Here is a 10,410-nt window from a genome sequence, read left to right as displayed (position 1 = left end):
CGAAACTTCAGTCAAATTAATTAAAGAATAACGTCAGCTTTGCTATTAAAGAATAACGTCAGCTTTGGTAATAAATAAAGCCACTTATTATGACAGCCCACCAGCAGCTAATAAGAGTATAGTAAAGCAGAGTAAGTATATTCATGTCGCAGTTCGATGTAGCAGTCAGATGGCGATCCAGTAACAGTAAAGAAGGTAAGGAACAGTTTTGGGTTATTAGAGGTAACGACTAAGGGCCGTGACGACGACACATTCTATTTTCGTCGAAATAAACAGAAAATAACTTTTAATAAGCAGCATTTAAATTTGTATGTGAAGATTGAGAAAGAGAATTAATTTGTTATTATTAAGCAAGAGATAGAAATTCTAAGGGAAGGTTTCATAGGTTATTGTAAAAGGGACGGTTGCGTAACAAAAGAGATATAGAGGAGACGGGAAGGTTTCATTCTGTAGCACTAGCCTTTATTTTCTTCTTGTCTCAACTATTTATCGTCCATGTTTCAGTTCCATACATGGCTACAATCCACACAAATACCTTTAGAAGAAACATCTTAACAGAGCTATATTCGATGTTAACAAATTTCTCTTCTTCGGAAACGCTTTCCTTGCCATTGACAGTCTGCATTTTATATCCTCTCTGCTTCGGCCGTCATCACTCATTTTTCTGCCCAACTAACGAAACTCATCTACTACCTCTAGTGTCCCATTACCTAAACTAATTCACTCAGCATCATGTCCTTCAATCCTACTACATCCCATTACCCTTCTTTTACTTTTGTTGATGTTCATCTTATATCCTTCTTTCGAGGCTATCGACTCCGTTCAACTGCTCCTACGAGTTCTTTGCTGTCAAGGACAATAACAACGTGAGGGGTAAACCTCTAAGTGTTTCTTCTCCCTGAACATTAATTCCTGCTCTAAATTTTTCTTTGATTTCCTTTACTCAGTGCACACATTGAGTAACATTGAGGACAGGCTTAAACCCTGTCTCACTCCCTTCTCAACCACTGCCTCGACTCTTGTAACTGCCTTCTAGTTTCAGTACAAGTTGTAAATGGCCTTTTAGAGGATATGACTAGATGTTAGCTTAATCGACGGGAATGTTGTCACGCTCTTAACAGTGATAAGAGCCGTAATCGACGCATTATCGTCATTGGCTGATATCTAGCTGCGACGATTGTCATAAAAACGTCGTGTGCGTGTTTCTAGGAGCGTAAAGAACACCAAGAACACCATGCCGCCGATTGCGTTGCTTCTGTTGCTCCTAGCAGCGTCCGTGCGGTGCGCCCCAGGTGAGAACTGCATCTATATACAAGTGTGTCTACATGCTGTGCCTGCCGGTGTGGCCGAGCGGTTCTAGGCGCTTCAGTCCAGAACCGCGCGACTGCTACGGTCGCAGGTACGAATCCTGCCTCGGGCATGGATGTGTGTGATGTCCTTACGTTAGTTAGGTTTAAGTAGTTCTAAGTTCTAGGGGACTAATGACCTCAGATGTTAAGTCGCACAGTGCTCAGAGCCATTTGAATCATCTACATGCTGTGTTTCACTCTTAATGTGAGAGGAAATGAGTCATTTCTTCATTATACCATATATTAAGGTTTCTTTAATTCATGCTATGATTATAAGACTCGGGCGTGGATCCAAGAGGTGGAGTGTCAGGTGTCTTGATCTGTTTCATTCTCCTACGTCCCCCCTCCCCCCTCCACCCTCAAAAAAGAAATTTTACTACGGGCATTTATGTTTGTACATACGTTATCGGATCAAAAGCACCCAGACAGCCGTATTTAATGCAAAATTTCCCAGTAGATATCACGAGATGCGAACCCGGCACCATAACCAGCATTCCAAATCCGCAAGATGCTGTCGAAGTAGGGGCTGTTGCACTCTTGGTTCAAAACAGAACGCACAAATGACGACAAGCGAAGGTTAGTAGAGATTAGCGCATCTGTCAAATCTATGAGCGAAGCATACAACAACTACCGTTATACTTTAGGAAAGGATCTGGCAGAGAACCGGAGAAAATTTTGGTTCTACGTAACATCGCTAAGCGGGTCTGAGGCTTCCATTCAGTCCCTTGTTGACCAGTCTAGTGAGACAGCTGAAAATTGCAAAACGAAAGCTGAAATTTTAAATTCCACGTTCAAGAAATGGTTCACAGAGGAGAATCGTGCAGACATACCGTTATTTGGCCGTCGGACGGACTCCCGTATGGACGATATAGTAATAAGCATCTCTGGCGTAGAGAAAGAACTGAAAGATTTGAAAGCAAATAATTCACCAGGTCCGGATGGAATCCCAGTTCGATTTCACAGAGCATACTCTACGGTATTGGCCCCTCACCTAGCCTCCAGCCGGTCGCGGTGGTCTCGCGGTTCTAGGCGCGCAGTCCGGAACCGCGCGACTGCTACGGTCGCAGGTTCGAATCCTGCCTCGGGCATGGATGTGTGTGATGTCCTTAGGTTAGTTAGGTTTAAGTAGTTCTAAGTTCTAGGGGACTGATGACCACAGCTGTTAAGTCCCATAGTGCTCAGAGCCATTTGAACCATTTTTTGAACCTAGCCTCCATTTATCGTTAATCTCTCGCCCAGCACAAAGTCCCAAATGACTGGAAAAAAGTGCAGGTGACTCCAGTGCGTAAGAAGGGTAGAAGGACGGACCAATATCCCGGACACAGTCTTAGTTCGAATATATTAGACTTTCTTGAGACTGAGAAGCTTATGTCCTTGAATCAGCGTGGCTTTAGAAAGCATCGGTCGTGTGAAACTCAGGTTGCTCTTTTTTCACATGATATACTGCGAACTATGGATGAAGGGCAATGGGCTGATTCCATATTTCTAGATTTCCTGAAAGCATTTGGCATGACGGTGTTAACGAAGGTATGAGCATATGGGATAAGTTCTTAGACATGAAAGTGGCTCGAAGACTTCGTAAGTAATGTTGTCCTCGACGGCGAATGTTGATCAGGGACCAGGGTACCGTCAGGAGAGTCCCAGGGAAGTGTGATAGGACCGCTGTTGTACTCTATTAACATAAATGATTTGGCGGACAGGGTGGGCAGCAGTCTGGGGATGTTTGCTGAGGATGTTGTAGTGTACGGGAAGGTGTCGAAGTTGAGGCGGATACAAGACACCTTAGACAAAATTTCTAGTTGGTATGATGAATGGCAGCTAGCTCAAAATGTGGAAAAATGTTAGTTAATACGGATGAGCAGGAAGAAGAATCCTGTAATGCTCGGGTTTATTATTACTAGTGTCCTGATTGACACAGTCAAGTCTTTTAAATATCTGGGCCTAACGCTGGAAAGCGATATGAAATGTGAGAACTGTGGTAGGGAAGATGTTACGGAGATGTTTCGGAAACTGAAATGGGTATCCCTGGAGGGAAAGCGACGCTCTTTTCGAGAACTGCTGTTGAGAAAATTTAGAGACATACCATTTGAAGCTGAATGCAAACGAGTGTACCGCCGCCAACATACGAGGGTCGACTGAAAAGTAATGCTTCCACCTTCGTAACTCTTCAACAGTTGGCAACATTGGTATGCGGCAGGTATTAGTTTGTTCCGCAGCTCTTCCTTACAGCTCCAGTTCGCGGGAAGCCCTAGCGTTGAAAGGTTGTGTTGTTGCAGTGTGAAGTATGGAACCCTGCACAGACGGTCGGTCAATTCGATTTAAGCAACATGCAGTCATTGAATTCTTGACAGCAGAAGGTGTCACCCCAAAGTAGATTCATCAGAGAACGAAAGCAGTTTATGGTGAGTGTGTTGATGTGGGTACTGTGCGTCGTTGGGCGAGTAAGTTTAAAGAAGTTGAGGCAGGAACATCTGACCTGCGTGACACACAAAGAGTTGGACGTCCTGCGACAGCAACCAGAGAGTTTCACAAGCAAAATGTTGACAGATTGATTCAGGACGATCATCGTACAATTCAGAGAGAAATTGCAAGCACAATCGGCTTTTCACAAGGACGTGTGCGTCACATTATTGCTTTTCTTGGCTACCGGAAGATCTGTGCACGATGGGTACCCCAGATGCTGACTTCTGAAATGAAAGCGCACAGACTTGAAATTTGCCAGGAACTCCTCTCACGTAATCTGTTTTAGTTCTCTGATGAATCTGCTTTGGGGTGACACCTTCTGCTGTCAAGAATTCAATGACTTCACGTTACTTAAGTCGCATTGACAGACCGTCTGAGCAGGGTTCCATACTTAACACTGTAACAACACAACCGTTCAATGGTAAGGCTTCCCGTCAACTGGAACTGTAGAGAAGAGACTACGGGACAAGCCAGTACCTGCCGAATACCAATGCTGCCATTGAAGAGCTACGAAGGTGGAGGCATTATTTTTCAGTCAACCCTCGTACATAGCGCGTAAGGACCACGAAGATAATACTCGAGAAATTAGGGCTGATACGGAGGCATGTAGACAGTCATTTTTCCTCCTCTCAGTTTGGAGTGGAACAGGAACGGAAATGACTAGCAGTGGTACAAGGTACCCTCCGCCACGCACCGTACGGTGTCTTGCAGAGTATCGATGTTGATGTAAAAAGATGCGGTGATTAGTGTGTTGTGAGTAGGGAAGCAGTAACAGCCGACTGTGTCGTACAGGAGACCACAGTGAATTGTAACATAGACTATACGAGGTGTGGCTAGAAAAAAACCGGACTAGTACTGGTGAAACAATAAAACGAATGCAATAAGGCTGAAAGTCACGTGGCCTGTCACGTGACTCTCGCTCCGCCTACTGCTCGAGTTTCATCTGCCTCCTGCACTCAGTCTGCCCGTGGCGTCTGTTTTAAGTAGTTGACGTTTTGTCTGTGCGTCGGAAAATGTTGAGTGTACAGAAAGAACAGCGTGTTAACATCAAATTTTATTTCAAACTAGTAAAATCTGCAAGTGAAACGTTTGTAATGTTACGACAAGTGTACGGCGATGATTGTTTATCGCGAACACAAGTGTTTGAGTGGTTTAAACGATTTAAAGATGGCCGCGAAGACACCAGTGATGACACTCGCACTGGCAGACCATTGTCAGCAAAAACTGATGCAAACATTGAAAAAATCGGTAAACTTGTTCGACACTTTCCTTGTCAACTCCTGTTAACTCAGACACTGCTCTGATTGTTAAACGGCGATCTTGTCGAACAAGTTTACCGATTTTTTCAATGTTTGCATCAGTTTTTGCTGACAATGGTCTGCCAGTGCGAGTGTCAACACTGGTGTCTTCGCGGCCATCTTTAAATCGTTTAAACCACTCAAACACTTGTGTTCGCGATAAACAATCATCGCCGTACACTTGTCGTAACATTACAAACGTTTCACTTGCAGATTTTCCTAGTTTGAAACAAAATTTGATGTTAACACGCTGTTCTTTCTGTACACTCAACATTTTCCGACGCACAGACAAAACGTCAACTACTTAAAACAGACGCCACGGGCAGACTGAGTGCAGGAGGCAGATGAAACTCGAGCAGTAGGCGGAGCGAGAGTCACGTGACAGACCACGCGACTTTCAGCCTTATTGCATTCGTTTTCTTGTTTCACCAGTACTAGTTCGGTTTTTTTCTAGCCACACCTCGTATAGTCATTGGATGTGACTTGAGTAACAGATCCATCAGAGACATTTCAGTCCTCACAAAGCTGGCCGAGTCGACTGTTGCGATGTGACTGACAGGAGGCAACCACAAACCTCATGTACTAGCGCACACAGATCGTCCGTCTTTGGGTACTGTGTTCGTAAAAAAATAGCATGAAATCAGGGGAAGGAATAGGTCTTGAGTTCCAAAATGCTGCCAGTAGTCCAGCTAGCACAAAGACTGTGCCTGGGGAATTAGCAAGAATGGGGTAAAATGGGCCAGCAGTTCCTCGTAAGACACACATTTCTTTTGTCAACGCTAGGTGAGGCTTGAGGTGGCGTAAACAGCTACGCCACTGTACAGTGGATGACAGAAAACAAGTGATTTGAACGCGTAAATCAGATTACACACTGTGGTTATCCGATGGCATGATTTATGTTTTGCGAATGCGAGGAGAGCTCTACCTGTTCTCCTGTGCGGTGCCAACGGTGAAGTACGGAGGAAATAGCAAGTAGTGTTACATTGTGGGGTGTTTTTTGGTAAGTATGTGGTCCCCTCATTGCGATAAAAAAAGAAGAAACGCTAAATGGTGAATTATAGGAAGACATTTTACAGTGTTATGTACTGCGTACCGTAGAGGAACAGTCAAGACATGAATATTGTGTTAGCATGTTAATGGCCAAGTACTGTCAAAGTGGTTTGTGCACCGTATTCGAATATTAAATTTAGTAGCTTTCAATCATTCATCCAAATATTAGCGGTGTGTTTACATTTCGCGGCGTGCAGTTACAGTCGTAGCGGTTATAAAGCTAAGTACTGTCAGAGTGTTTTGTGCACTGTCATACAATTATTAATTTTAGTAGCTTTCAACGGTGTCTCGTGCTGTTTGTAGTGAAATAACGGTTAAATAAACTTTTGGAAACGTTCGCTCACTGAGTTTTTTTTTAGAGTTGTTGTGCGTTGAAGTCGGTTAGCAAATTTCGTGCGGTAGTTTTCAGCTGACGTTTCTTATTGTTTCTAGTGAAGTATTTCAGTAAAATTTTCATTAACTATTTTAATTTCTTTGAGCGTTCCAGTGGTCGCTTGAATTTTTGGTTTTAGCTAAGAAGTTGTACGAAGTTTTGGTGGTACTGGTGTTGGTTGATGTTTTGTTGTATTAATAAAAGTTGTTGCTTTCTTAATGAGGACAGCGTTTCGACACCACTATTGTTAGTTCTTTCAAAAGATCTCAAAAATGTTTCAAATGGTTCTGAGCACTATGGGACTGAACATCTGAGGTCATCAGTCCCCTAGAACTTAGAACTACTTAAACCTAACTAACCTATGGACCGTAGCGGCCGCGCGGTTCCGGACTGAAGCGCCTAGTACCGCTCGGCCACAATGGCTGGCAATAGCTTTACTGTTGTAATAGAACATAAGTAAAGTACGCGTTTAGTTTTTTCAGTAACTGTTAAAATTTTACCTTGAGTGAGAAGTGTGGGCTTTGTCGAAGGTTTTCAAATAGTGGGTTAAGGTGTGGGATCTGTTCAAAGTATTTTATTTGGGGCCAATGCAGTGGGAAAGCCAGTGGGCGTTCTAGCGAGATCCTCCTCTTCTGGGAATGCAGAATCTGCAGCAGGAATAAGTTGCTAGACGAAGGGGGTGTACGATCTATGCCCTTGAGGTGCAGTTGCAAGACGCAAAAGAGGAACTAGATAGGTTGAGGAGGTGAAGGGTGCTGGGGAACAGGAACTTGCAGTTGGTGCGAAGGCAAGTAAGAGTAGGAGCAATGCTTTGCGTATACCCAATAGATTTGACCAGCTGTCGGAGTTGAGTGGAGAGGAGCCTCTTGCAGCTGTAGGTGGAGGAAACATGCAGCAGTTCTCAGCAGTTAGGAAGCCTAAGTCAGTTGAAAATCTAACAGAAGAAAGAAGGTTCTGCTGCTAGGTAGTTTGCATGGTAGAGGTGTGGGCCAGCAGTTGCAGAAAGTGTTGGGGAGTGAGTACCAAGTCACCAGCTCTATGAAGTCTACTGCAGGGTTGGCTCCAGTGACTGACAGCATAGGGGGGTTATGTAGGAATTTTACAAAAGACGATCAGGTAGTGATTGGGGGTGGAGCAGGGAACAGTCTTGATAGGGACGGGGAATATATTGTAGGTCAGGGCTTCCCAACCTTTTCATCTGGCGGACCCCTTCTTCAGTCGAAAATCCATGGCGGACCCCCAGTCAGTCAAGAGCACAGTAACTTTAAATTTCAGAGCGAAACCCATGGGAACTGAAAGATTCTTAATGCAAGTGCCATGTTCTCATTACCCCCCCCCCCCCCCCCCCCTCCACGAAGTATCAATAGAATTACCACTGTGTCCAGACACTTACTAGTGGATTTACTCCCTTTGTTCAACACACTATAGCCTTCTTAAAATTACTTGGTAATTGACATTTCAAACGTTGGAGCTGCCTTCCTCCAAGAGCAACCAACGTCACGTCCAAACGGTTCGCTGTTGACAAGCTGCCGCTTGTGGTCTGTTCACTTCCACTGTTTGGCTAGTGTTGAGTAAGGAACATGCGTATTTCGTAACAGTCGTCGTGTGTGTGTGTGTGTGTGTGTGTGTGTGTGTGTGTGTGTGTGTGGTTTTTCGTGAAATCCGAAGACAAATGTTCAGATGTATGTAAAGGCTCAAATGGTTCAAATGGCTCTGAGTACTATGGGACTTAACTACTGTGGTCATCAGTCCCCTAGAACTTAGAACTACTTAAACCTAACTAACCTAAGGACATCACACACATCCATGCCCGAGGCAGGATTCGAACCTGCGACTGTAGCTGTATGTAAATTTTATGGGACTTAACTGCTGAGGTCATCAGTCCCTGGTCTTACACACTATTAACCTAAGTTTAACTTCCGCTAAGGACAACACACACACACACACACACACACACACACACATGCCCGAGGGAGGACTCGAACCTCCGGCGGGAGCGGCCGCGCAATCCATGACGACATGGCGCCCCAGACGGCGCGGCCATTCCGCGCGGCTGTTAAGAAAAGAGGCAGACTCATGATTCGGGATACAAACACATCACGAAAGAAAAGAGGCCAAGGAATTGCCTTTAAAGGACTATTGTCACATCTGTTGAGCAATGTGTGGGAATACATTCACCCAGTTTACATGCGTTTCCAAAACCGGATTTCCTAAGCCGATGTCCCAGTTCCCCTTTTGGTTGGTCAGGTAAACACTTCAAAATCGATTCTGGAAATCTGCTTTTATAAAGCGGTTTTCCAGTTCCACAATCGATTTTCGTGCCCATGTAAACAGCTCTGTCTTTGCGTATCTACTGAATGGCAGCTGTCAGTCCATAGCCGGCAGCTAGCAGGCGGCGTTGCGACAGTGTACTGTCAGATAGCAGCTGGCAACTGGTAGGCAGCGTGGCAACAGTTTAGCCACAGCTGACAACTTCAGCTACTACTTGGACACTATATCGTGGCAGTCAGCCCCGACTGTAAACAAATTAGGAAAGCAAACAAACAGACTCTCTTATTTCTATATAAGAAGACAAAGCATTTCACAGAACATAAGACTTTTTTTCTCAAAGGAAACAATTCTGGAAGAGGGGGTTTACCTTTTACAAGGTGGCACGTTAAAAGTCCTCATTTGTTTACGCTCGCAGCTAGTTGCCACAATATAGTGTCAGAGCAATAGCAAGTAATTGTAATTGAAGTATAGGCAGGCCATATTTTTAACTGAGAGGACGGAATATATTATAAAGAAATGGAATTAGCTTTAGAGATCATTTTAATTTTCGTAACAAAAATATCAATGCCAACAGAATTCAATTAATAATTATTTTGTAAATGATAGAAGACAGACACAAAATTCCTACAGAGTTATATTTCAGGTACGTTCACTGAGCATCTACAAAGAAAAATGCTTTCTTCTTTACTATAGATAAGTCTGTCGGAATAATAATGTAATCCTAATGTGATGGTTGAGGGTGCTTCTGCTGACACAATTTTGAAAAGTTGGGTTCAGTTCTTGACAACTGGAGACGGATGTCTGGTTCCACATCTAGACAGCTTTGGTACTTAGTTTTCTGGGTAGCATAGATCGAGAATCCAGATTCACACATGTATGTTGTGGAAAACCGAAGAAGTACACGTTTTGCCTGTTCAACAAGGGAGTAGTATTTGTTGTTATCCAAACGGATCTAAAAGTGTGAGTAACCGTCAATGTCAAAACTTGATTTCAAGGTAGGGTCTGTGGCAATTTCTATCAACAACTCATATTCATTTGATGATAGAATGTTCGGCTTTTTGGATACAGTGAATGGGTTGACCACCCATTCGTATTTCTGCAGCTTCTCATCTTCAGCTGTTGGGAAATAATGCTCCAACAATGACATCAAGCTTCGGAGATGTTTCAGGATTTGATGAAATAAACTCTTCCCAAGCGCCAATGTTTTATTTTTCAAAACCTCCTTGAGAAAACACTCGACCTCCCCCTTCTCGACACTCTCTGCCCAAAAATTGATTTTCCTCTTGAATGCTCGAACTTTGTCGATAGCAGTGACCTTTGTTTCACTTTGCCGTTGGAGTGAAATATTCATTTCGTTCATTTTGGAGAAAATATCTGACAAATAGGCAGGTATACACTGCCAATTTTCGTCACTAATAAGGTCTGCTAATTTGATGTTATGCTCCAAAAGGAAAGCTAAGACTTCCAATCTTAATTCGTACAACTGAGAGAGTGCATTCCCATGTGAGAGCCACCTCACTTCTGTGCGGAGAAGCAGGGAACGATGAAGGCTCCCTATATCTTAACACAGTATTGATTTTATGTAGTTAATGATTTGAATGGATTC

The 10,410-nt window shown here is 43.7% G+C and overlaps 1 protein-coding gene across 1 annotated transcript in view; it reads left to right on the top strand.

Moving 5' to 3' along the window:
• The first annotated feature begins 1,231 nt into the window (after positions 1 to 1,231).
• The window catches only part of LOC126242303 (trypsin delta-like), a 47,914-nt gene continuing 38,735 nt past the window's right edge, over positions 1,232 to 10,410 (top strand). Inside the window, exon 1 of the mRNA XM_049948077.1 lies at positions 1,232 to 1,292. Coding sequence (XP_049804034.1) covers positions 1,235 to 1,292 — 58 coding nt within the window. The 5' untranslated portion in view covers positions 1,232 to 1,234. The remainder of the gene's footprint in view (positions 1,293 to 10,410) is intronic.

The sequence above is a fragment of the Schistocerca nitens genome, chromosome 1 (assembly GCF_023898315.1).
Source record: "Schistocerca nitens isolate TAMUIC-IGC-003100 chromosome 1, iqSchNite1.1, whole genome shotgun sequence".
In the NCBI taxonomy this organism is placed as follows: domain Eukaryota; kingdom Metazoa; phylum Arthropoda; class Insecta; order Orthoptera; family Acrididae; genus Schistocerca; species Schistocerca nitens.
This window is presented reverse-complemented; position numbering and strand designations above follow the sequence as displayed.